This window comes from Saccopteryx bilineata, chromosome 10 (genome assembly GCF_036850765.1).
Source record: "Saccopteryx bilineata isolate mSacBil1 chromosome 10, mSacBil1_pri_phased_curated, whole genome shotgun sequence".
NCBI classification, from domain to species: domain Eukaryota; kingdom Metazoa; phylum Chordata; class Mammalia; order Chiroptera; family Emballonuridae; genus Saccopteryx; species Saccopteryx bilineata.
In genome coordinates this window covers 19816407-19844297 of record NC_089499.1, presented here as the reverse complement: position 1 = coordinate 19844297, position 27891 = coordinate 19816407, and the positions used below count along the sequence as shown (strand labels likewise).

Below are 27891 nucleotides of genomic sequence, written 5' to 3'. Positions count from 1 at the left end.
AAAAGCCCCATCACATTTCCTCTACATCATATTAGCTGTATCTGTATCATGTGAAAACACTTAGAGGCAAGGGAGACTGGTTAGATGAATTTGGGACATAGAAGAGAAGGAGGTTGGAATGGCTATGGAATATATAATCAACAGTGTCTGACAAACTCTTTGGAACACTTATTAAAATAATAACTAAAGAACAGGGAAGTGTTTATTGACCATTATTGTGTCCATTTTTTAATTAGAATGTTTGTTTTTTTTGGTGTGGAGTTTTATAAGTTCTTTATACAGTTTGGATATTAATCCCTTATCAGATATGAAAACATGCTCAATGTCACCAATCAGAGAAATGCAAATTAAAACCACAATGAGCTATCACCTCACACCAGTCTTAATGGCTATCATCAATAAATCAACAAATGACGAGTATCGGCAAAGGTGTGGAGAAAAGGGAACCCTCGTGCACTGTTTGTGGGAATGGAGATTAGGACAGCTGCTGTGGAAAGCAATATGGACTTAACTTAAAAAATTTAAATGAGCCCTGGCCGGTTGGCTCAGTGGTAGAGCGTCGGCCTGGCGTGCGGGGGATCCGGGTTCAATTCCTGGCCAGGGCACATAGGAGAAGCGCCCATTTGCTTCTCCACCCCCCACCCCCCCTCCTTCCTCTCTCTCTCTTCCCCTTCCGCAGCCAAGGCTCCATTGGAGCAAAGATGGCCCGGGTACTGGGGATGGCTCCTTGGCTTCTGCCCCAGGTGCTAGAGTGGCTCTGGTCGCGGCAGAGCAACGCCTCGGAGGGGAAGAGCATCGCCCCCTGGTGGGCAGAGCTTCGCCCCTGGTGGGCGTGCCGGGTGGATCCCGGTCGGGCGCATGCGGGAGTCTGTCTGACTGTCTCTCCCTGTTTCCAGCTTCAGAAAAATACAAAAAAATAAATAAATAAATAAAAATAAATTAAATGGAACTGCCTTTTGACCCAGTGATCTCACTTCTGGGAATATATGCTAAGAATCCTGAAACACTACTTTGAAAGAATAGATGCACCCCTAAGTTCACTGCAGCATTATTTACAATAGCCAAGATCTGGAACATAATGGAATACTATGTGGGCATAAAAAAGAGTGAAATCTTACCTTCTGTGAGCGCATGGATGGACCTGGAGAGCAGTACGCTAAGTGAAATAAGCCAGTCAGAGAAAGACAAGTACCATAGGATCTCACTTACGTGTAAAATTTAATGAAAGAAATAAACTAACAAGCAAAACAGAGACACACTCATACATAAAAGCAGGCTGACAGCTTTTGGAGTGGGTGAGCAAAAAAGGACAAAAGAAAAAGAAAGACAAAACTCATGGACACGGACAAGTGTGGTGATTGATGGGTTGGAGGGAGGTGGAGGAGGGTATAGAAAAATAAATAGTGATGGATGAAGACTTGACTAAGAGGGGTGATAAACACACAACACAGTGTACAGATGATGTGTTGTAGAATTGGGCTCCTGAAACCTGTATAATTATGTTAACCAGAGTCATCCCAATAAATTCAATTTTTAAAAAAGAATTAATTATAAAGAATGAAATAGGTATATTTTGTTCACTGTCTCCTCTGTGAGATTATATGCTTTTTGATTATGGGGGTTGTGTCTGTTTTGTAAGCTCAGAATCAGCACAGTGCCTGGCCTACATAGGAAATCAGTTAGAGTTGGTAGAATGAATGAATAAATGAATATGAAAGAGAACAACAGAGGCAGAAAATAGGTTAAAAAGAGAGAAAACTGCCAACACAAACTTCTTAAGCTGATTGTCATACTCACATCTCATGGTTCAGCCCTTTATTCCAGTTAATTTGAAAACAGTCTTTCATCCAAAAAAATTGCTAACTTTTGAAAGTGCTCAATTCAGGCGTCTACGGCCATACCACCCTGAACATGTCCGATCTCGTCTGAAAGTGCTCAATTCAGGCGTCTACGGCCATACCACCCTGAACATGCCCGATCTCGTCTGAAAGTGCTCAATTCAGGCGTCTACGGCCATACCACCCTGAACATGTCCGATCTCGTCTGAAAGTGCTCAATTCTTTGCACAATGAATACAATTTTTCTAACCTCTTAATTTTTTTGCCAAGTGAGTAGACATAGGTATTATTGTTTTTATTGAGAACCAGGAATGAATTCTTAAAAAAAAAAATACAATTTTAACCCCTGCTAGAGAGTTAGATGATCCAGAAAATTTGAAATTGCTTCAAGTACATAAATGTAAATCAATTCTTGGCTAAATCATTCAGATACCATTCAACAAGAAAAATGTACAAAAGCTAGAAAATTGTTTAAAAGGAGTAGTCATAAAATTTTTGGTCTAAATGTTCCACTCCTGAGAGCAGCACATCAACGGATAAGAACATCATTCAGATTGGCTCATTAGGGAGAATGCAGATAGAAAATGCCTGGCACATAAAAAATGCTTTTGTTCTTATATCTCGACCAAAGGAAATCCCATGTTTACATCTAAGTCTGTCATGTCTTAACTATGTTACTCTGGGCAAGGTGAGTACGTTCTTTTGTTCACAAATAATATAATAATTCAGTTATAAACATGCATTCACTCTACAATCTAAAAACTTAAATGAAAAGTAATTAAATGTAATTGAATACAGTCAATGAATGGTAGCTAGCCTAAAACATTAAAGAATAAATTCATGGCCTGACCTGTGGTGGTGCAGTGGATAAAGCGTCAACCTGGAAATGCTGAGGTCGCCGGTTCAAAACCCTGGGCTTGCCTGGTCAAGGCACATATGGGAGTTGATGCTTCCTGCTCCTCCCCCCTGTCTCTCTCTCTCTCTCCCCTCTCTATAATGAATAAATAAAATCTTTAAAAAAAGATAAAAAAATATTTATAAAAAAAAAGAATAAATTCATATTTCCAAGAGTGTCTCTATCTACAGAGGCAGAATCTGTTCTTGGTTTCTGAGGAACATTCTGTTTGGTTATCTCAAACCACAAAGGGTACTGACACACAAACACCACCGTTTTTTTTCTCTTTTTCTTTTCTCTTTTTTTTTTAAAGAGAGGTGTAACTATCCACACAGTCAAGACTAGGTTTCAAATTTTAAATATGATTTGCATTTGAATAAAATTTCTTTTTTTTTTTTTTTTTTGTATTTTTCTGAAGCTGGAAATGGGGAGAGACAGTCAGACAGACTCCCGCATGCGCCCGACCGGGATCCACCCGGCACGCCCACCAGGGGCTACGCTCTGCCCACCAGGGGGCGATGATCTGCCCCTCCGGGGCGGGGCGTCGCTCTGCCGCGACCAGAGCCACGTAGCGCCTGGGGAAGAGGCCAAGGAACCATCCCCAGCGCCCGGGCCATCTTTGCTCCAATGGAGCCTTGGCTGCGGGAGGGGAAGAGAGAGACAGAGAGGAAGTGGGGGGGGGGGTGGAGAAGCAAATGGGCGTTTCTCCTATGTGCCCTGGCTGGGAATCGAACCCGGGTTCCCCACATGCCAGGCCAACGCTCTACCGCTGAGCCAACTGGCCAGGGCTGAATAAAATTTCTTAAAAAGAGAAAATGACTTTAGCATTGGCAAAGGGAGTCCCCTACGACAAAACGTGTAAACAGATGGCTGAGAAATACCACCCACACGCTGCTCACAAATCTTGAGGAGGCATTTCTAAGAATGAAGAGGCACTTCCCAGCCTGGGCCACTTCCTACAAGGATCTTTCTTTAACCCACAGAAAACGGAGTTTATACCTCTTGCCAAGAGGGGCCTCAGCAACTCTTTCCCCACTTGCCTCACAGTAATCCAGCCAAGTTTTCAGCTCTCCCTAATGTTCCAAAAGAAGCTAAGTACCAACCACTTGAGAGAGACAATTCTCTAATAAATCAGAGCTCGATGATCAGCCCTGAACTAACATCTTCCCTTATAAATGGGCTGTTAAGTCCCAGCTACGCATATTAAGCATTCAATTTAATGTATGACACACATCTGTTCCACTTTCTCACTGAGCAGAAGTTTCAAGATAACTTAAATCCCAGACTTAATCAAGAAGAAAAACATCTTGGCAGTGTTAAAAACTGATTTTTAAAATATAATCCAAATGAGAGCGAGAGAGGCCATTCTTTTGCCGTGACTAATGAGATTACATAATGCCGAAATCGAATCCACAGAATTACCTGAGCAGAAACACTCGCTCTTTCATCTGAGTTTATTTATCTTTCCTTTTGATGCCATCAACATATACCGTAGACATTTACCAATATCTGGCCCAAAGCCCCAAAATATAATCAAAAATACATCCTCTGCAAACCCCATAATGGAACCCCTCTCAATGCCCAAAGGCTAAGAGGAAAACTCACCGATGTGTCCTTGACAAGCAGAGCGCAGCACTGAACTCCGGCCATCAGCATCTTGTGGGGGTTCCAGGCCACAGAATCAGCTCTGTTGTGTAAAGCAAATAAAGCGATAAGGTAGGGAGGACACCTCTTGGTTTCTGCTGGACGAGAGAAGACTATCACCATATGAAGCAACACACACATTCCGTCCTCATACCCCAGGTAGTACTCAATAGGATTCTTCGTTTGAGTAGGCTGGGAAATTTGGAGTCTTTTGGTTTACTTTTTTTCCTTCAAGTAAAGCAATTACTTGGTTTCTTTGTCTATTTTCAGAGCGTCACTTAAGTGGGCCAAGTCCAAGGAGAGTCCCACGCCTGTGTGAAAGACGCTGCGTCCGGGCTCCGCGCTTACCTCTGGACGCCCTGCAGAAGCCTGCGGTGCTTTCTCGACAGCAAAGCTGAGCCACCCCACGAGGCCTGTGGAGAAACGGACATAACCAGAACATGTTATTTCAGTGTTCTCTGTGTACCAGCCAATTACCATAGAAAACCCTGAGTGACCATCTCAATCTGCCTTGAATCTTTGCTGTAGGTGGATGTGAACCGACTTATACTCCAGGGAAGTTTATCACTGGCCCTACCTAGGCAGTCAGAGCTCCACCACAGCAGCTGGCTCCCACGGACCCTTAGCATTAAATTCACACATCATAAAGATACTGCTATATTAACCTGTTGTTTTGCCTAGGGTCAAAAAGGTTTAAAAGACAAAGTCTATACCTTCTTGAGTCTTAGAATCTAAAATAGACAATATCCTTACAACACCACAATTCTATCATACAGAAGGGACTGATGCTAATAATGAATTGGGGACTAAGGACTGGCATTCTGGGTAATAAATGTGCCAAGTGTTGTCAAGGTGGATAGAAGGGAATAGAATTCACAGCCAACTAGCCCGAGCTGGGCAGAAATGGATCCTATTATTCAAAAATTAGATCTTTTCAGTCAAGTAGTTTTTCAGATATATTTGCAAATCAAAAACGTGAGAGTGGGAGAAAGGAGACCTGGGACCTCCGGAAGTTATTCACTGGAAAGGTAAATATGAGCGAAGGAGAGGGGAACCGAGAATAAGGAGATGAAATGAAATACCAGAGTCAATAAGTCTGAAGGAGAGGGAGGAAGGATCAATGGGAAGGATAAGAAAGGCAGTTTGGTTCCTGAAACTGAGCAAGCTTCTAAGTTTAGTCTGTAGGGCAGTAAAGGGTGACTGCAGTGGGGAAATGAGAGGGACTGTTGCGGGCTATGCTGAATGTCTCCGAGGCTACTTACACCACACCACACGGCATTAAGAATGGGGTGATTATCACTTCAGTTTTTTAACAGAATAAAACTAAGGTTCAGAGGTGGTAGGTGAACTGTCCAAAGTTTTGCAAAGATAATAAAAACCATATTTGAAAGCCAAAGCTCACCTTTCCTTCACGATAGCCATCATAACTTAGAGAAGAAGGTGACCAGTTGGCCAAGTGGTAGAGTATAGCATGGATAATTGAGGATGATGGAAGTACTCTAGGTAGGAGGAGGTGAGGATAGAAACTGCCTAGAACATAGGTTATTCTATTTGTGCCCTAGAATTTAAAAAGATGAGGAATATCATGAAGAAAGAAGTAGCAACATTGTGTGTCCCATAGATGTGGAAGGTGAAAGAAATGAGATGTCTCCATAATCCACAGTGTATCACAAAAGCTGAGCCCATTGGTGAACAACAAGGCATGGCTGGCTTTAAATCTTACTAAAAAATAGCTCTCTCGTTAAGGGCTGGAACTACCGTGAGTGTGTCACCTGAGGTGTACAAATTAAGAAGGCCCACACTTTCAGAGTTGGGCTCTCGCATGGCCTTAAGCGTGAATCCCTTTTTAATTCAAGTTCTAAGAACCTCACGTGTGTCTCCTTATTTCTAACCCTGCTTCCATGAATGGGAGTCTCCAATAACCCCATGGAGTTCCCAAAGGTTTGTGAACTGAAAGGGGTATGCATGCAAATCTCAAAGATTTCCCAATGACAGGACTGAAGACTTGGAGTTGTCAGTCAAGTCCCCCCTCTACTGCACTGTATCCCAAGAGCATTCCTGATGGGCCGTGTCTGACTAAGGCTGAGATACAGAGGCAACTGCCTTCAGCATCTAGAAAACTTTATTCTGGCCTACTGACTGAGGATCCCCAGTTCTGGATTTTGAGACCTTGACCTTCACAAACATTAAGATGACTTACATATTATGTTCTCCTACTTCCATTACACACCCTATACACTAAGTTGCCTACTTTTCTCAATCCTTGTATCCCCAACATTATAGAGAACCTACCAGTGACAATTAGTGGAAGATTTAACTAGTAAGACTCAGACACATGCATTTATTGTCTTACTCTTTCCACCTGCCTCACAGACTGCACTTGCACTCTTTTTTATTCTTTTTTTTTTTTTTTTTTTGTATTTTTCTGAAGTTGGAAATGGGGAGGCAGTCAGACAGATTCCCACATGCGCCCAACCGGGATCCACCTGGCATGCCCACCAGGGGGTGATGCTCTGCCCAACTGGGGTGTTGCTCCATTGCAACCAGAGCCATTCTAATGCCTGAGGCAGAAGCCATGGAGCCATCCTCAGCGCCCGGGCCAACTTTGCTCCAATGGAGCCTTGGCTGTGGGAGGGGAAGAGAGAGACAGAGAGGAAGGAGAGGGGGAGGGGTGGAGAAGCAGATGGGCGCTTCTCCTGTGTGTCCTGTCCGGGAATCGAACCCGGGAATTCTGCACGCCAGGCCGACGCTCTACCACTGAGCCAACCGGCCAGGGCTTGCACTTGCACTCTTCTGTGTCTCTTGCACTACACTCTGTCTCCTCTCCCTCCCCCAAAGGTAAACAATATCCTCTCAATCCTAGTGAGCTGGATCGCAGTTTTCAAATCACATGCATTCTTTCAAGGCAGCAGGTCACTGTTTACAGAGTGGCTGGCAGGTTAGAAATAGCATCCACAAACTTATTCCTCAAAAGAGCTGAAAGTAAAAACCAATACCCCCGATGTTATGCCCACTTTTGTTTGCTTAAGTTTTTTAAGTTCTAACTCCAGAAAACATGGAACAAATCACCTAAATGACGAAGGAGCTTGGTTTGCCAACTCATTAAGGACCATCATGTATGGAGCTGTTACTATATGTTAGACACCACAGTTACTATTTTACTTATATTTTTTCTTTAATTAATTATTTTTTCTACTTTTCCAAGTAAGAGGAGGGGAGATAGAGAGACAGACTCCCACATGCGCCCCAACTGGGATCCACCCAACAAGCCCTGTTTGGGACCAAGGTTCTAACCATCTAGGGCTATGCTTGCAACTAAGCTATTTTTAATACCTGAGACAGAGGCTCCAGGGAGCCATCCTTAGCACCCAGGGCCAATGTGCTCAAATTAATCGAGCAATGGCTACAGGAGGGAAAGAGAGAGAGAAAGAGAGAGAGGGAGAGAGAAAGGAAGGGGTAGGAGTGGAGAAGCAGATGGCCACTTCTCCTGTGTGTCCTGACCGGGAATCAAACCCAGAACAACCACATGACAGGCTGACGCTCTACCACTGAGCCAACTGGCCAGGGCCACATTTTTTTTTTAATTGCTTAGGTAATAAATGAACAGTGAGACAAGTACTGAAAGGAAGGTGGATATGGAGGTAGTATTTAGATCCAGAAGCTAGATACAATGTTTTTAACCCCCTTGGAACTTGGGTTGAAGAGTGGGTGAGAGACTTGAGGAAGCTAAGAGTGGACCAATCCTGACATCCTGGCCTGAGGCAGAAGCTGGAATAATAACTTACTTTCACAGAAGAAGACTAAAACTGGAGGCAAAAATTTTCAACAAAACTAGGGTTTTTCTTATTCAGTTGTTTAAAAGTGCATTATAATCAACCAAATTTAAGACACTATCAAATGTAAGAGTCACCATTTTGGATTACTACTAACAAAGAAAAAATATTATCAACGTACCAATTTCAGACATGATAAAAAAGTAAAAAAAAAAAAATAGTAGATCTTAGAATTAATAAATTGTGGTATATATGCAGAGCAGGATGATTTTCTAGCAAGCCCAAAAGAATAAGCAATGAGAATTACATTTTAAAAAAAGAAAATATAAAAATTTAATAATTTAAAGTGTCTTTAACATATTCTTTAAAAAATTTCAAACAGGTCAAAGTAGTTATAGTAATTTTATTAATTTTTTAAAAGATTTTATTTATTCATTATAGAGAGGGGAGAGAGAGAGAGAGAGAGAGAGAGAGAGAGAGAGAAGGGGGGAGGAGCAGGAAGCATCAAATATGTGCCTTGACCAGGCAAACCCAGGGTTTTGAACCGGCAACCTCAGCGTTTCCAGGTTGACGCTTTATCCACTGAGCCACCACAGGTCAGGCTGTTTTATTAATTTTTTTATTTTTAAAATTATCAAACTGTGCATTGTATAAAAAAGTAGAATAGCTACATACATCTATATGAAACTTTATCAACAGATTTGCTGCCTGCAATATTAAAGAACATGCAAACGCTATTTCTATGTTAGAGTTAATTTCTTTATCTAGGTCAGATAAACTGTTGTCCAAATTAATCTAATATGACAGGCATTCATTATGTGTAAAAAGAATAATTTGTATGGCTCACATATTTCCTTAGAGAAGTGTTTCCTTGCAAAATTCAACCTCTAATTTTTAGAAAATCTAGAGAGGCTTTTATTCATACTTCTAAATCACAATTTTCTCTAAGTCCCATAAATCTCTTAATATCATTTCCAATTTAGAAACTTCTATAGTTAATATTTTATATAAACTATATAATCTACATTTAATTTTTTATGAGAGTAGAGTTTTCAAGTATAAATGCTAATGTATTTTATTTTCTCCCCTTATTTTAACAGTGACAGAAGTACTCACTTCATATTGTCTTTTAGGACATAATGTATTATTATGCTTCTAAGTCAATAAAAATCAATAAACTGTAAGTTGAAATCTAAACAGATACAAGTATTATAATTCCATTTAAAGAAGTCACAAATAACCTACCTGAAATACTGCCACTGGCATACTAATTGAGCTTATAACTCTAGTGAATTTATATTACTGCTGCTTTTACCATATATTAGCATATGTTTAATGAAGGCTTTAAGTTGCTGAAAAATCTCTGTATATCATATCATAGATGCTTTACTTTGAAAGCATAAAATCATCCAAATTGTAAAATTATGTGCAAGTATATCCTCCAAATGCTCAGTCACTTTCCGTTCAGCAAGTCGAAAATATTGTCCTTTCCTTAATTCTGATAAGGAAGGCTGTGAGCCATTCACTTCCCAGAGGAAGTTTCACTACAGTTTCATCAGCGTGTTCAACACGTCTTTTTATTGGGTTGAATGAAAGTAATTAACTCCTCACTTCACACACACACACACACATACACACACACACACTCACGCTCGCACGCGCGCGCGCGCACACACACACACAAAATCAAAATGCTCAACAAGCATTTATAACAGGCTGAACTCAATCTTAACCACCAGATAAATAGAATTTTAAGAGTTGCCATTAATTAAGAAAAAATTTTCACTCTAAACAACCTCAGGGCTTACAAAATTAATTAGAAAAAAAAATGCCACCCCTTTAAGTTAAAAAATTACGAAAAGTATAAATTATCCCAGTCTCTCTCCAATAATTATCTATAATAGATCTAGATAAAACCTGCTTTAATTAGAGCATGAAATTACATAGTGCAGCCCTTCACATTTTCTGGCTGATTGGTATCATATCATTTTAAAGCCAGAAGATAACTGGCAGACCTCATTGGCCACTTCCCTCTTTACAAACGAAGAAACCGAAGCCCAGAGGACTGAGGTCCCAGTGAAAAAAGAGGTCTATTCGAATCCGAAAATCAAAGGCTCTTGACTCTTTAGTCACTCCATTACAGTAGAGTCAAGCGGCCACAGACAATGGTTCAAGGAGAAAAGGAAATAAAAGGGGAACCCAGAAAACTGAAACCAAATTTACATCAAGACTTAGAAGATTCTTCTTTATCCCTTATACAAGAAAGACATTTATTTCCTCTAGTTAGAAATGTCAAGAAAAGTAGTTGCGGAACACACATCTAGTTTCTGAGACTATGAGACATTTCCCACCGAAGCTGCACAGACATGCACATAAAGATGAACTTACATCCACATGAAGCCAGAGGCCGTGCCTCTCACAGACATCGGCGATTTCATCCAGAGGATCAAATGCACCCAACACAGTGGTACCCGCGGTGGCACAGACAAGAAATGGCGCTGCTCCCTGTGAGAAGGACGCACACATAAGAATTGTCACCATCACCTCTAAATTTTTCCTGTAATAGGTTGGTAAATTATAAGGATTATAAGCTATCCAGAAATGGATTTGGTTTCATTTGGAGGTGATCATTCACTGAGTGAATGTTTCCAGGCATTTCCCCTCTATAGCCTTGTATTATAGATAAGCTAAGGAAACTGAGAAAAAGCTATGACAATAGCATACCTTGTCCCAACTCAATATTTTTAGTCCCATTTTCTTCCCAGAGCATTTTCTGTTTTTTAGCTTTCCCAGGTAGAAAGTCAATACACTCATCTGCATTGGTAAAGCTGTCACTAACTCTCAGGATTCCTAACTCCTTCTCGGGGAGAGTCATCGAGCCTCCAGAATGCCAATGGTGTTAGTCTTCTCTACAATAAAAAGGAATGTTTAGAAGACAACTAGTCAGTTCCAGGGACAGAATACACAGGCCTGTGTGCTTGTCTCCTTGTGAAAGAAGTGCAGTTAGAAAACAAAGCACGTGCTCAGGTGCAAATTTGTCATCAGAGAGGATAAGGTCACCTCACTGGGATACACTCTTCAAAGCAGGTGGTACAACACAATGAGCTCTGTTGGAACTGTGTGGAACAGAAATCTCCATAACTCCTCCTACCCTTATTCCTCCTCACATGGCTGATGGCTGCATCTTGCAGAATGAACAGGAGCCAGAGCGAAATGGACAGAAAGGGAGAAGGGTGACAGTTTCAGGGGAACCACAAGCTTCGAGAATTCTTCCCTTAACTCAGCTACCCACAGACCATATTTTATCACGTCAGTGACCTAAAGGAAACAGGATCAGATTTATATCAACCATTAAAAGCAACAGAAAAAGTAATTTACTAAAACCATTTAAGGTGTCTTTAATGGTTGAGCTTTTCCTCATAAACTATATGACATTCTGACAGTGGTGAGAAAACACCTAGGCAAGCTATTATAGCTTATTAATGACTTTTCCTCACCCTTTTAACAATCGAGCTATAAATACCAGGCCCTGAAATGAAACTTTTACAGTCTGGATTTAACCTTCCAGATTTTTCCTTTTGCATATCTCATGTGAGGAATAAGACAATTCAGTGAAAGCAGAATGGATGGTGTGCTGACAAGAAGCTGTGGTCCCTGAGAAAGTTTGTCATTTCAACAGTCACACACAGAAATACTTCCGAAGATTCAGTGGTTAGACTAGTTTTATCTCTCCATAGGCACTTCAGAGCCTCGATGCCTCTGTGGTTTTCTCCATCAAGTAAAAGGCCACTGCTCTACAGATTTTTAATGGAGTGTGTGGCTGGCCAGGGAATTGAATCCCAGCGGAAAAAAAAGTGGATGTACTATTTCCTACATCTGAAGCAATCCAAGTTAAAAGCTTGAAACAGAACAACTAGGTCTGAAGCTACTGAGAAAAATAAACTTGTCATCAGGTAGTATTATCCCAGAATGGATGCGAGGTTTGTCCTTGGTAAATCCAGGCTCCAGTTTTTAACTGACTTGAAAGAAAATGGAGGAGACATACCAACTCTCACCCCATTGCCCTAGTTTTAAATGTGCCTAGAGCAATTTTTACTTTAGGAAAACTCTTTTCAGGCTCTCAGAGTTAGAATATGTCAGTTTTGTGCACTTTAATTGTTAAAGCAAACCAAAATTTACACAATGAAAATAATAAGGATGGCAGTGGGCTAAAACCCATCATATCTGCTAGAACATGAGTTCTTAATGACACTAAAAAAAGGAAGAAAAAAGAGTTGACTATCTTTAGGAGATGCGAAGCAACTCACTCACTATTTTCTACAAATTAGCAAATAAGGGGAAAGGAGGAAGCAGGATCCTGCCTTGCCTGTGAAGGCTCTTTTCTCAGCGAAACCAAAGCAGGATGGGGAAGATTTTCCTGTATAGTAGTATGCTTGCCAATCAATGAGAGAGGACTGAGAGAATAAATTAGAGCAGTGGTCCCCAACTCCCGGGCCGCAGACCGGTACCGGTCCGTGGGCCATTTGGTACTGGTCCACAGAGAAAGAATAAATAACTTACATTATTTCCGTTTTATTTATATTTAAGTCTGAACAATGTTTTATTTTTAAAAAATGACCAGATTCCTTCTGTTACATCTGTCTAAGGCTCACTCTTGATGCTTGTCTCGGTCACGTGATACATTTATCCGTCCCACCCTACCCTAAAGGCCGGTCGGTGAAAATATTTTCTGACATTAAACCAGTCCGTGGCCCAAAAAAACGTTGGGGACCACTGACTTAGAGCACTGCCTAATGAAACAAGGCATCTAGACAATGACCATCGAAGGCAGGAAAATCCATGAGGTGAGAGGCTGAGGTAGAGTTCTAGAACAGGCAGGGCTGACAACACAGAGCCCATCAATCAGTATTGTCACAGAAAGAGACACAAAATGTTTCCTGATAGAAGAAAAAAATTTACCCATGAATAATTCCAGGCAAAAATTCCCATCTGAATCTCACCACGTCTGAAAATCTAACTGCCAAATTATAAGAAATACAGAGAACAGATGGATGGTGCTGAGGAGAGGAGCACTTCGAGTCTCAGATGCATGAGGAATATACAAAATTCATAATATGGAAAACAACAAGGGCAAAGGATTTGGTTTCTTCAACAGATCAATGACAAGAGTTTAAAAAAAAAACGGACGAGGGGGAAGCTATTGATTAGATAAGATTTATACGACTTTTGTGGATCCTTATTCAAATGAATCAACTATTTCAAAATAAGGCAGGGATCGGGAACCTTTGGGCTGAGAGAGCCATGAACGCCACATATTTTAAAATGTATTCCATGAGAGCCATACAACGACCTATGTACATTACGCATTATCCAATAAAAATTTGGTGTTTACCCAGAGGACAGCTGTGATTGGCTCCAGCCACCCGCAACCATGAACATGAGCGGTAGGAAATGAATGGATTGTAATACATGAGAATGTTTTATATTTTTAACATTATTTTTTTATTAAAGATTTGTCTGCGAGCCAGATGCAGCCATCAAAAGAGCCACATCTGGCTCGTGAGCCATAGGTTCTCGACCCCTGAAATAAGGGAACAAGAGAAATTTTAATATAGAGCGAATATTTGGTAATATTAAGAAATTATTTCTTATAATGGTATTACTTTAAAAAAACTCTTTATAGGTATATTAAAATGTTTATATATCAAATTATTTAAGGCATGGGGTTTGCTTCAAACTAATAGAGTTGTGGTGAGATGAAATGGAAGGGAGCGTGCACTAACAACAATCTCATGATTGTTGAACTTGTATAATGATGCTCATTACTTTAGTTTCGTATTTGTTTGATATTTTCCATAATAGGAAGTTCAAAATTCAAGGAAGAAAAGAAGGAAGGAGGGAAAGAAGAAACAAAGGCAGGAAGGAAAGGAGAGATGGAGGGGTAGAGGGAGAAAAAATAAAGGGAAAAAGAGAAAGAGGGAGGGATAAAGGAATGAATAAATGAATCATATAAACCAGGGGTAGTCAACCTTGTTATACCTACCACCCACTGTTGTATCTCTGTTAGTAGTAAAATTTTCTAACCGCCCACTGGTTCCACAGTAATGGTGATTTATAAAGTAGGGAAGTAACTTGACTTTATAAAATTTATAAAGCAGAGTTATAGCAAGTTAAAGCATATAATAATTATTACTTACCAAGTATTTTATGTCGGATTTTCGCTAAGTTTGGCAGAATAAATCTTTATAAAACAACTTACTATAGTTAAATCTATTTTTTTATTTATACTTTGGTTGCTCTGTTACTGCCCACCATGAAAGCTGGAACGCCCACTAGTGGGCGGTAGGGACCAGGTTGACTACCACTGATATAAACTATACAAAAAGCACAATAAGTATTTCTGACCAGAAAGCATCAATGACATTAAAAAACTTCTTTTTGGTAGAAACTTTTGTAGTAAAAAATAAAACTAGGTTAAAAAAAGATAAAGTTAGGATTTGATCTTGAGAGTTCACAGAAGAACAGGCTGTAATCTAGAATTTTATCCAAGAATCAAAGAAATCGGATAATCTGTACCACCAGACAACTTTAAATCCACTTGTCATTGGAAGGTTTTTTGTTTGTTTTTTTAAGAAAAACAAAGACAAATGTAGATCTAAGGACACACCTGAAACCAATAGATCTGTGATAAAGGCAATATTTTTACAGAATTCCAAACTCAATACAATAATCTAGCATGTTCTGGAGAAGATGATTTTTATTAAAAATGAAAATACAAAGAGTAAAATAATGGAAATATAATATCAAACTTGAAACAATGAAAAGAACCCCTCTTTTCTTAGCAGGTGATGTCCTATGAGGGGTGAGACACATCCTGACTCAGAAGCTGGGCTCTTCGTTCCTCAGCAGTCACACCTGACTTTGCTGCTACCTATTGCAAAGTTATGGGAGAACAGTCTGAAGCTCCTTTAGCAGTGAGGACTGGAGTGGGCTTGGGAGGGAAGCACTGAAGAAGTATGTGCACCTAAGCCAGCAGGCTTTCCTTCCAAGGAGTAAGGTGGTCAGCACCATGACAGTGACACCCCCACAAAGCAGGTGTCAGGGCCAGCCCTCAGCTAGAGTATAGCAGGTACCTTGCTTTCCCCCAGCAACAGACAAGGAAGCTTCAGCACATTCTGGAAGCTCAGAAAGAAAGAACATTCTACCAGAGCTAAAATACTAGACCCCAAGCCAATACAGGATGATGGTTATGAATGGGCTTTGGGTGGAAGAACTTGGGAGGACAATTTGATCAAGAAATCAGGAATCATTCTGAACACAACCAGATACAATTGGTTTGGCTGGCAGAATGGTCAGTGTCGGGAGCTTTGTAGGAGAATGGTTGTGGGAGCCCCGCTGGAGAGAGAGGCTGGGTTCACCTTTTAAGGATAATTCTAGGCAAGCATGCTGAAAACGGTGACGTCAGGGTTTAATAGACTCTGGTCACCTGGGATGAAAACATCCAAGAAACTGCACAGAACAGGAAGAGCCCAGCACCTGGACATAGAGCCCCTGTAAACGAGTTACCCTATTTGACGTCTGGCTTGCTCTCTTCTCTGTCCGCACACAGGAATGGGGCTGACTGCTGTCATACCCTCCCTGGCAACCTCTCCCTCACACCCAGATACATGCATATGCTTTCTTTCCTCCTCTACCTTTCTCCCCTCTCACCTTTTCTCTGGCTTCACAGATTTGCTTCTCCAGTTCCTCAGGAATCATTTTACCTCTGAGAGATGCAGATTTGAGGTATTCAGTTAGTTATGTTTAGCAGTAAACAGACATTGGCACTGCTTTTTTAAAAGTATGGATTACCCCCTTCACCCACCAGGCTTCCGGATCCTGTCCCCTTTACCTTCCATCTGTTTCCACAAAGCAAATATTCTCAGTACCAATCCCAAGAAAGGAAGCTGCCTTCTTCATGGAATAATGACACTAAATTAAAAGGGACAAAAGGGTAAAAAGAGACATGAATACATAGCATGAAAAAGCTATTGCTAATTATCTAAATGAGTGTAAGTTACATGACTGAGCTCAGTCTTTAAAGCATTATTGCATAGAGGAAAAAGAAAGTAGCAATTTAATTGAGCTCCTTAATATAGTGGTTGAGAACATGGACTTTGGTTGGAGTCAAAGAAATCAGGGTTTAATTCCAAGTTTTCCCAGTTAAAGCTATGGAAACTTGAGCAAATTGTGTACACTCTCTGAGCCTCAATTTCCTAATCTGCAAAGTGGGCATGTTGGTGCCTACTCCATCTTTGTCACAAAATTCAATGGGTTAATGTAGGTAAATGGCTCAGCACACAGCAGGCATGTGGAACAAATATGCTGAGTGGACGTTATTGTTTTCCAGAACACTGAGGAAGTTTCTCTTGATGCAACTAGTAAGACTCAGCATCAGTGGAAAGAGAATCTGGTCTACTGCTGACTCAAAACCCTCTAAGGAGTGGGCGAACCTCTGTCTCAAAAATTATAATCACAGATCACAGAAGAACATCATTATTTTCAAAAGCAAACAATGGGTTATAAGTGCTGATATGACACTTGACCAATCCAGTTTAATTCTGAAGACTGAAATTATGCACACAGGACTGCAGCTAAAATCATCACAACAAAAGCAATAATAATTTGTAGACACTTTACATGGCCCTGGCATGGATGAGGCTAATGACTCTGGAATTAGGTCTCATCTATTTCTTATTGGAAATAGTAGTATATGCTTTAGATTGTTGGGCCTCTTCCCCCTACTCCAAAAGCCTATAAAAATAATTAGCATTCAAATATTGGAGATGTCAGTCTTTATACATTAGGGTGGACAGGTGGTCAATTAATTCTTTTTCATGCTAGAAAAATGAAGGTGCTAAAGGACATTATTGTACCAAAAAAACCTCAGTAATTTAATTTGTAGGTATGAATACATTAAAGGAGTAGTCATGCCTTCACACTTAACTTGATATATTCCCTCAAATGTGGTCATTTTTTTTCTTCTTTTGTCAAGAGAGTTTTATTGGAAGCTCTTTTTATTTTAACTCTGTAAAAATAAATGCGGAAATAACGCCATCAGGAAAAATGAAACCATACTAAATAATTAATTTCCAAATATCAAATAGAACCTGTCCAAAATGCCTATAGGGGGCATTCATTTCATGTTGTTGCAAGAACATATGCACATTGAGCAGTAATAATGTACATGAAAATGTAATTAATTCTCTGCTGGCTACATCAGTCCACCATCGCTAAGATGACAAAACCAAAGCCAATTATTTCTCACCAGAGAGACGGGCTCTGGCAACCAAACAGCTATTGATTTCATAGTGATCAACAGTAGCCTACCTGGCTGACATCAGCCAATAAAGAAAATCACCTTGCTTTGCCCTTAGAAATTGCAAATTATCCCCAACCAATAGATCTGATAAATAAAACACTGGTAATCAAAATAAGAATAGCTTCAGTGGAGCTATCTTCAGGTACCTCAGGGCAAAGTCTAGTTCAATGTCGATCTCAAATGCTTAGGGACAGATTAAAAACAGTTTGCATAACTGAAGTCTAAACATCAGAAAGCATCAGAAGAGGAAAAGAGCCCCAGAAGGAAAAAAAAAGAGAGAGAAAGGGCAATGCTTCAGACATGCTAAGTAGTTTCAAGGAAAGGAAAACCTAGAAGGCTGGAGTTCAGAAGTAACATCTGTATTTAGAAACAAACGGTGGCTGCTCTCATCACTGGCAGAGGATAAGTCAGCCATTCTAAGACCCAAACTCCCCCTAGGTTTCATTTGTCTATAGAAGATGCAAAAATCTCAGCGGGTGCTCATTTCTATAAAGTTAAAACAGCAAATGCCTACATGAAAGGCAGGTTGCACTGAAGTTCCCCTTTCTGGTTCCTGTAAACTTTTTTCTGTGACCTTGAATTTCTCTGTGAAGCATCACTTCCCCCTCACTATAGATGATATTGTGGACACTTGGACTCCTTTTAGTGCTGCTCCAGTTGGTTCTGGGTCGTGGGGAGAGCAAGGTCTGTGCAGACTATATGTTAGGGAATGAGGAAAAGGAGTATTTCTCCAAGAGCACACAGCTGGTTCAGTTTATAAGGCAGCAGAGCTGGAGGCCAGATGGACTCCTCTGTGCTCCACATGGCATCCTAAGAGCACCTGCTTGCTGCACAGAATAACGGTGATTATATCCAAAACCAGGTCTTGAGTAGAGAGGTCACAAATAGGGTGAGTGAATAAGGCACCTCTGTGCAAAATCTGAGGCGGCATGACCCTGACACCTGCGCCCTAGCGTCTCACTCGCCTCACCCCAGCCTCCATTCGGCTAGAGAGGAACCAGCACAACTGATTGCTGGCCTGGGAGTAAAAAGAGTCTCTTTTCTCCTGTTACTTTTTAGTGGCAAGTGGACACTGCTTCAGGCTGATTTCCCAAATGATCTGAATTACAAACTTAGGATATCTATAAATGCAAGGAATTCATATTTAACTGCTAATCAAACCACATATTTATTACTTTTTCCTGAAAGTCCTCTTCTCTTTGGTTCCTATTGAACCTGGAGACGCTACCTTGGATTTCTTGACAGTATAGGGTCTTTGTCCAGATCTTTTTCGTCTCTACCAGCAGCTGAATGACAGCCAGAACCTGAGTATGCAAAAATGCCTTCATCTGTGGGTACCTCTGTTTTGCGTTTGACGTTCCAAAGCAGAGATACAGTAATTGCTCTGGTTAATCCGGGGTGGTGAAACAACTGGAAAAGTAAGTCCACCCAACAAGCAATACAGGAAAATAACCACGGGGCCAACATCTATAAGAAAACTAGGAAAGTATAGCAAAAAGACTGACATCAAGGTGTAAGGCCATTTAGGAAACATGGCCTCCTCTGATTCTTTATTTTTTACCTAATAATGCATTGATTTGTTATAATAAATGATGAAGATGGTCATAAAATATGAGCTAAAATAATGCAAATGCTGTGATCTGAGTCTCTTTGGAAGAACAGGGAAAGGAATGAGCTACAAAGTGGTGTCTGGATGGATGGGGTGCAAACACAAAGTCAAGGTTATAGTGTGTTCGAAGTTATGGAATTTCTTTGTGTAATTCACATTGTTATGTCAAAATTCATGTGCGTAATCCCTAGCCCCCAGTGCAATGGTATTAGTTTAGATTAGATCATGATAGTGAGACTCTCATGGGATCAGTGACCTTATAAAAAGAGGAAGACAGAGAGACCTTACTCTGTCCACAAGCATTAATAAAAGAAAGACCATGTGAACACACAGTGGTCTGAGAGCTAGGACACGAAATCTATCAGCACCTTGATATTGGACTTCCCAACCTCTAGAACTGTGAGAAATCAATGCCCGTTTGTTTGTTTGTTTGCTTGCTCGTTATAATAGCCCGAGCAGACTAAATCACCCATTTCGTTCTTGGTTTTGTGGCTCCCCCTTCTGCTGGCATGTTAGCACACATTTGACCTCTTTTTACACAGATAGCTTCACCAGAGTCTAAAGACCACTTAGCTCTGTTTCATAGCTGTATGGAGTTTCAATTTATTTCTACTCCCATTTTCTAGCTACATCTGTGCTACTGATCTTTCCTAAGCATGATCTTTATTCAAGGCTTTTAGAGAATTTCTTCCCCCTTTCCAGGGTATTTACTCCAGAAAAGAACTCTAGCAGGCTTAAAATCAAATAGAGAATGAAAAATGCAAAGGTAAAAGCACTGAGCTGATAGCAGGGACCCTATGTAACCAGCTTTCCTAGGCATGAAAATAAGAATTCAAATTCAGGAAGGACTTTGCATTTCTGATATACTATGGTTCCTCAAACTGAAATACCAAGGGTTGAAATCCAGAGAGGAAAACTCTATTCCGTAATAATCTCAAATATCCAAGTATTTTTCTCAGGTGTCCACATTCCCAAGTATTCTTCTCTTGTTATATAAACAATGTCTCATGAAGAAGGGCCATGGGGCAGCTAAGTAAAGAATCTCAGACTAGATCATTTCTCCCAGATGCCTCCCAATACCCAATGCACACTATACACTTAGTGCGGAACTAATCACAGCACCAAGTCACACAGGATAGGAGGAAAATGTGGGCGTGTCAGGTTTTCTTCCACTGGGGACCTCTGTCCTTTTGCAATAACAAAGTAGCTTTTGTTCTTGAAGGAAAATAACAGAAACAGGAAAGCCCAGCTGGAAATAACAGAGAATTTTCAGATTTTGCCAGTCTGACATGTTTGACGGAGACCTAATATTATTGCAGAAGGTACAGAGGCTACACTGTACCTGTCCCTGCCAGGAATGTGGGGAAGAAGCAGCGGTGGAATGGGAAGGGGCACCCCCTGGAATCACACAAAAATAGAAAAGAAAAAACATAACCTTTTCCAGATAAGATGGCCTGTAAACTGTGCCATCTGTTCTATCCACATCATTATAGGTTGGATCATTCGCCACCCACTAACAATAATAGCTAATATTTTTGTCTATCTTTTAGGGGCTACTTCACAAGCATTAACTTATGCAATCTTTGCATCAGCCCACTAACTGGTGACTACTCGCGCAGTTGTTGGGTTGCTTTAATGGCTCTAAATTGTTCATGCTCCCTGTATCCATACCTTTTGCTAAATGGCTTAAGAGGTGATTTGCCAAATGGCCTAAAGAGGTGATTTGCTCACTTCTTAGATCTGGGTTCCCAGACATGGCTTAGTTTGCCAGCAAAATGAGGGAGAAATGACAAGGTGCCAGTTCTGAGTCCCACTATGTTTTCCATGCCGTTTTCTCCCAGTTCCTCTGCCCCAAGAACACACCTGGGCTAGTCTGCTGGAGGGTGAGACAGCGGAGCAAAGGGGACTCTCTGGAGTCATCCCAGCCATGCCCCTCCTAGGCCAGCCATTGGCCCGCCAACCCCCAGACAAGTGACGGAGCCCAGCAAGAGTAGCTGCACTGCCTAGCTATCCCAAGACTTGTAAGCGATATATATATATATATATATATATATATATATATATATATATATATATATGCCATTGGGTTTTGGGATAATTTGTTAGATACAAGAGCTAACTCACATGCTCATTTCTGTAAATTAGGAAACTAAGGCACAGAGGAATTAATCAACATTCCCAAAGTCACTTAGATGATTAATACTAGAGACAGAAAATAAATCCAGGCAACCTAATTCAAAGCCAATGAACCTATCTACAATTAGACCCCTTACTTAAGTGGTAAGGAACATGAGATAGGGGATTGTGGCAATATCCAATTGTGTGTAGCCACACCCAATTGTGTGCATGTGCATGAGAGACAGAGAGAAAGAGAGAGATGTTCATTATTATTGAATGTATCCTTTTCTTCTTGAAATGTCCTTGTGTTAGTCATTCAAAGCAATCAATTTTACAAGGAGATGTGAGCAGATGACATAGCTGAGATCAGAATCAATCATCCTAAGTTCTCATAAACGAGATACTCAGGAGATTCACAGAAAGAGATGGCGCTTTCAAATGAAATGTTCTCTTTTCCTAAAGAAAATATTATAGACTATAAATTTTACATAAAGGTGATGTAGAAAATTGGGTGGCCAATATCAAACCCATCCACATTTCTCGCGGAATGAAATACGGTGTTAAACTTAGGTCTATCAGTCACCCACAGAGAGGATAAAAGCACACCAGGCGTCCGCAAACAAACAAGCCCTCTTAAATAATGCATTCTCAGAAAAACCTAGGTCTGACAGCAAAAAGAATACATATATATATTTTTTACCTCTGAGGATGTGAAAAGAATTAATCTTGGCAACCCAGACAGCCCCTTTTCCTTAATATCAGGACAATATTTGTATCTAGCTAAATTCATGGCGTACATATTGGACACTGAGCCACCTGCAAAAAACAAAATTGAAATGGCATATTTATAGCATGAAGTTATAGCCCCCTAAGTGCTGACTACAGTGGAAAAGCACAATGGCTGTGGCTGCTCTGGTCTAACGACGAATCACCACGAAAGTCATCAGAACACCACGCCTCCCGCCCTGTTGCTCTCACACGCTGCCTAGTTTCTCATTCCTAACAGTTCCACTCTCAGCAGAGTGAGAAGTTTGCGTCTATTCCCTCATCCCAGAACTTTTCGAAACTGAAAGTTTCAACCTATGAGCTCTGAGGTTAGTCATATTCCTTCTGCCTATCATCTGATCAATAACATGGTAACATATGTTCATCTTTGCTTTTCTCCTCCTCCCCCCAAAAAAGGATTATAGGAAAAGTAAAATGGGATTTAGGAAACTTCTCAGGTAAAATCGATTTAAAAACCTAAAAAATCTGGCCCTGGCCGGTTTGCTCAATGGTGGATGGAGCGCGTCGGCCTGGCGTGCGGGAGTCCCGGGTTCGATTCCTGGCCAGGGCACACAGGAGAAGTGCCCATCTGCTTCTCCACCCCTCCCTCTCTCCTTCCTCTCTGTCTCTCTCTTCCCCTCCTGCAGCCAGGGCTCCATTGGAGCAAAGTTTGCCAGGGCACTGAGGATGGCTCTGTGGCCTCTGCCTCAGGCGCTAGAATGGCTCTGGTTGCGACAGAGCAACGCCCCAGATGGGCAGAGCATCGCCCCCTGGTGGGCATGCCGGGTGGATCCCGGTCGGGCACATGTGGGAGTCTGTCTGACTGCCTCCCTGTTTCCGGCTTCAGAAAAATACAAAAAAAACCCAAAAAAACCAAACCTAAAAAATCTTATTATAGCCCTTCCAAATTCCCAATAGCATGTAAATTCATTTACGTTAGGTATAAATCCTAAATTGTAGCTATCTTATTTGTTTAGCATTAATGTCATTTATTTAGCATGGATGTAAAATACTAGCACTCTGGAGAAAGGCACAAGCTAGAGTCTCCCTGAGCAGCGTCACTAATATCCAACTTTTTGTGATGTATAAACCTGCAAAAACTTGTTCTTCATATAACACATGCGTACATTTGTAGATGCTTATAATGGAAGGGAGACGGCAGTAACTAATTGTACTTACCTGGGTTAAATATTCCATCCCCTTCTTTCCAGCCAATAAATTCAATCATTTTCTTCAGAACCGCTTCTTCCACTAACAGAAACACTGGGGACACCTCATATGTATAACTAGATAGATATAAAAAGTACTTCACTTCTATGACTAGAGTTAAAACATCCCTTTGGTGTCCCAAGAAATGCACAGTTTTTTTATTTAACCATGTGGCTGCTGATCTGTAGGTAGAGCTCTTGGAAATTCATCCGTTGGAAAAAGAGAAACACACGGTCAGCGACACTGCTTCTTCTGGGTGGATAAATGCGGGTGGCCTCAAGGATATCAAGCTACTGCAGTAGTCTTGATTTACAGAAAAGGTTCAATTCCATTGGCAGAGGTGAAGGCAGCGAGTCTGCATTCTCTGCCTTAGTCATGAGCAGTGGCCAATGTACTCTTTGTACGATGCTTTGGATGCTAGCTAAAGAAAAACCTTTGTCATGATATCTAGGTTTTATCAGGTTGCCACTGTTAGTACCTTAATAGCGCTGGATAGTCCATGTGGAAACTACCCATCCTAGATTACAGCTTCCTACACCTCACTCCTGTGTTTGTACAGATGGGGAGTGCTCTGTGGGACATCTTTCTTTATGGATGGTTTTAGTGCAAAGCACCACGGAGATCCCCTGTCAATGAAGGGTTTGTTGCTTCAGGCTAGAAGGCTGTAGTCAAAGAGCATTGTTAAGTCAGCCTTTTTAGGGATGACCTCAGCTGTAGGAGGCCATCTTCCCTAAGGTCACAGCATTACCTATGGTGGTCTACACCTGATAATTGGTCCAACTGGAGGTTTAAAGGTCTGGCCATGTGGTCTCAACTCTAGGCCAACCTATAAAGTCACTGTGGCTCCAGAGATCTCCATGGGGTCCGCCTTGACTGTCACTGCGCCTGCATGGCAGCTTGACTCCTGCCTCTGCCAGCTTCTGCTTCCTTCTCCTCCAGTCACCCATGTTCATCCCCAAAGTATTCCATAATAAACAAATATCTTGCTCACTAAATTCCATCTAGAGCAGGTTCCCATGGAATCTAATTTGGGACAGTAACCAAATCTGAGTTTCTTCTTTCTCCCAGTAATTTGAGGATGACTAAATATCTATAAGCTCCTTCTCTAACCATTAAGTGATTGCATTAAATTGTATCTTAATGTATGTATACTCTAAATATGCAAGCTAAGCAGACACATTCAGATTTATAGTTACAGGATTTAATCAGTTACTTTAACATCTGGAAGTAAAAACTTTAGGAAGGAGAAAAACAAAACAAAACACCTACTATGTATATGTACTACCATCTCCCTGTAGGCCAAGCACTCTATAGACATTATATCATTTTACACACAATCTAGGTTCTATCTTACAACCATGCTAGGAAACCAGTTTACACATATCAATAATGTGGGGAATAAAAGGATATATGTTTATGTGTATAAACTGCCACAAGCAGTGGTTCTCTGTCTCCTGCTTTGTTTTTATCTTTAAAGAGTCTCCATCCTTCTCATACCCACAGAAATTCAGATTTAATCGATCTGGTTTGAGACCCAGGACTCAATTTAAAAAAAAAAAAAAAGAGTTGCCAGGTTGATTCTAATGAGAAGAAAGAGTTGAGAACCACTGACTTAATTAAGGAAACTCATCCTTGCCACTGTTTCAGTTACCATCGTTCACCAACAACTCTTAAATGTATACTTTTCTTTTCAGAATATCATCCCACATATCTCTCAGCTTGGAAGTATATACTCTTAGATATCACAAAGTCATTGCAAACTCAAATGCTTACAATCGAAAATTGAATGCTGCTCTTGCCTTTTTCACCATAAACTTGAAAACCGGTCCCCTCTTCATCCCCTTCCTATCTCAATGACTGGCATGACCGTCAACCAAGCTATGAAAGCCAGAAATCCAAGTGTCATCACATAAATCTCCCTTGTTTCCTCATTTCCAAGATTCTATATGTTATCTAGTTCCTTCTGTTTTATCCTCTAAAAAAGTTTTTTTTTTGTCTCTGTTCCCATCACTATCCATCTAAGTCCAAGTTACTATAATCTCTCACCTGAATAAGGTGATAACCTCCTATTTGGCCTTCTCCAATCCTTTCTCCAAAATTTCAGTGATATTTTCGATAAACAAATGGCACTTAACAATTTAGAATCCTTCAATGGCTTTCCATGGTACTTAGAATAACTCACAAACATGGACACCTGGGTCCTACAGTTCTGGCCTTTCACTTCAGTCTTATCTTTCATTATATTCTCCATAGTTCTCTGAGCTACACCCACACTGACCATTCAGTTCATAGCATGTATCGTGTTGTCTCCTGACACAGGGCCTTTGTATTGTATATGCTGTTCCTTTTGTTTAGAGCTCATCTCTCCTGTTTTCATCTTGCTAACTTTTACTCACCCTTCAGCTCTTAGCTATCTATAACTTCCTCAGAGAAGACATACTAGAGCTCCTAACTAAAATAAATAAATAAATAAAGTTCTATTTATATTTATAGCATCATGAGAATTAAGATTTTAAATTAAATTGTTTGCATATTTTGATTAATTTGGAGCATCTCTACCTCACTAGATACTTTGATTCATGAAGGCAAAGTCAAGGTTTGTTTTTACTTAAAGTATCTGTGCAGGACTTGGCAAAGACCTGGCTTTTCATACAGGAATAAATTAAAAGTTGCTTACTCAATGTTCTCATCTGGTAAGTGAAGATAACACCTGCCTTACCCTCTCACAGAACTGCTATCAAATCCAACAGCTCTTTGGATGCTACTGTCATAAGACTACTCCATTATTTATGATGACCCTGCACAAATAAAACCATTAACTAGAAATGCATGAAATAAAATTTCACCTACTTAAAAAAAACAACATTTCTAATCTACATTGTGTACAATTTCAGTATGATACTTACACACTTGGATTTAATGCTTCTGTCATAAATCGGGCCACCAAGGAGTAATAGTCAAGTCCAGCATACAACTGGTTGAAAAACCTTGGATGGTCTGTAAATTTAAACAGAGTATTATTCATCTCTATAGCAATCAAAAAAGAAAAAAAAAACTATTGATACTGCATAGCAATAACATAAGTGAATCTTTTAAACAGTAAAAAAGTATATACTATACAATTCCACTTCTATGACATAAAAATATCAGGCAAAGATGATCTGTGGAGATAGAAGTTAGAATTCTGGCTACCTTTGGGAAGGAGATTTGATTAAAAGGCTCTTGCAGACCCTCTAGGTGCTGAGAATGGTCTTTATTGCTATCTGAGTGATGTTACTTGCATACATATATGTATAATATAAACTCATCGATCTGAGAATGAAAGATTTGTCCATCGTAGTGAATGTAAATTACACCTTAATTTTTCAAAAAGCATTCAAAACCTAATCATGCATATAGAAAACAAATGTGAAAGACCCACCTCCTGGCCTTTTCTAATGAATTATACTATGTTTCTGAGAAAAACTTGAGCAATCTTTCATAACCTTTGGCTTGCCTGCTCCTTTCTGTCTACAACAATGACCCAAACCCTCAAGAATGGGTTATTTGAACACTGTACATATATACAGTCTACTGGAAAGTTCTGTCCATTTTTGGAATAAAACAAAATACAAATTTTTCTTACCGTCAATAAACTTTATTAAATAAGATGTATAATTGCCATTATTATTAATGATTTCTTGCCAGCGTGAGGGCAATTTGTATATCCCATTTTTGAAAAACGTTTTATCTTTTGATGTGAAAAATTGAACCAGTGTTTGTTTGATATCTTCTTCATTTTTGAATTTTTTGCCCTTCAAAAAATTTTGTAAAAACAAAAACAAGTGATAGTCGGAGGGTGCTAAGTCTGGGGAATATGGTGGATGTGACAGAATTTCCCAGCCTAGTTCTGCAATTTTTTGACGAGTCCCCAAAGCAGCATGTGGCCTGACATTATCATGATGCAGTATGATGTTCTTCCTATTGAACATCGCCAGCCTCTTTTCTTGGACTGCTGTCTTTATATTATCCAGTTGCTGAGAATACTTCTCCAAATTGAGCTTTTCATTTGGTTTTAAAAGCTCATAATGTATTGGTCCTTGAATGTCCCATCATATACACAACATTCTCTTATTCAGAGTCAAATTTGGTTTAGAGGTGGAAGGGCTAGGTTTTCTGGGTTCACAATATGCCCTTTTCCTTACAATGTTTTCGTAGGTAATCTACTTTTCATCCCCAGTTCTCATCCGGTTCAATAAGGGCTCGATTTTGTTCCGAGCAAGCAGAGATGTGCATATGACGACTCGATCATCCAAATTCTTCTGACTTAATTCATGTGGCACCCATCTTGAATATTTCCACACCAATCCTATCTTCCGAATATGGTCCGAAATGGTTTGCTGAGCTGAATTAAGTCTTTCTGCGATCTCCAATGTTATCAGAAAAGGATCTTGCTCCAACATGGTCTTAACAACATCGTCATTGATCAAAGATGGTCGCCTAGAACGTGGCTTATCAGAAAGGTCGAAATCAGCTGTTTCAAATTTTTCGAACCATCTTCTGCATGTCCTATCAGAAACTAACTGTACCTTCACCAAACACTTTCAATAAATTTCTACATGCTTCTGTAGCATTTCTTCCTTGTTGAAATTTATATCAAATACAGTGGCATAAATAAACTTTATCAGTAGATATGGGTA

General features: G+C 40.2%; 1 protein-coding gene across 2 annotated transcripts in view; it reads right to left on the bottom strand.

The window, feature by feature from the left end:
- GADL1 (glutamate decarboxylase like 1) overlaps positions 1 to 27891 on the bottom strand; it is a 190167-nt gene that overhangs the window by 123085 nt on the left and 39191 nt on the right. For both annotated transcript variants that reach the window (XM_066244752.1, XM_066244754.1), the window contains exons 4-11: positions 26119 to 26209; positions 23183 to 23289; positions 21939 to 22054; positions 16042 to 16121; positions 15861 to 15915; positions 10539 to 10655; positions 4726 to 4790; positions 4339 to 4420 (exon numbers count right to left, since the gene is read on the bottom strand). In XM_066244752.1, the coding sequence (XP_066100849.1) occupies positions 4339 to 4420; positions 4726 to 4790; positions 10539 to 10655; positions 15861 to 15915; positions 16042 to 16121; positions 21939 to 22054; positions 23183 to 23289; positions 26119 to 26209 (713 nt within the window). The remainder of the gene's footprint in view (positions 1 to 4338; positions 4421 to 4725; positions 4791 to 10538; positions 10656 to 15860; positions 15916 to 16041; positions 16122 to 21938; positions 22055 to 23182; positions 23290 to 26118; positions 26210 to 27891) is intronic.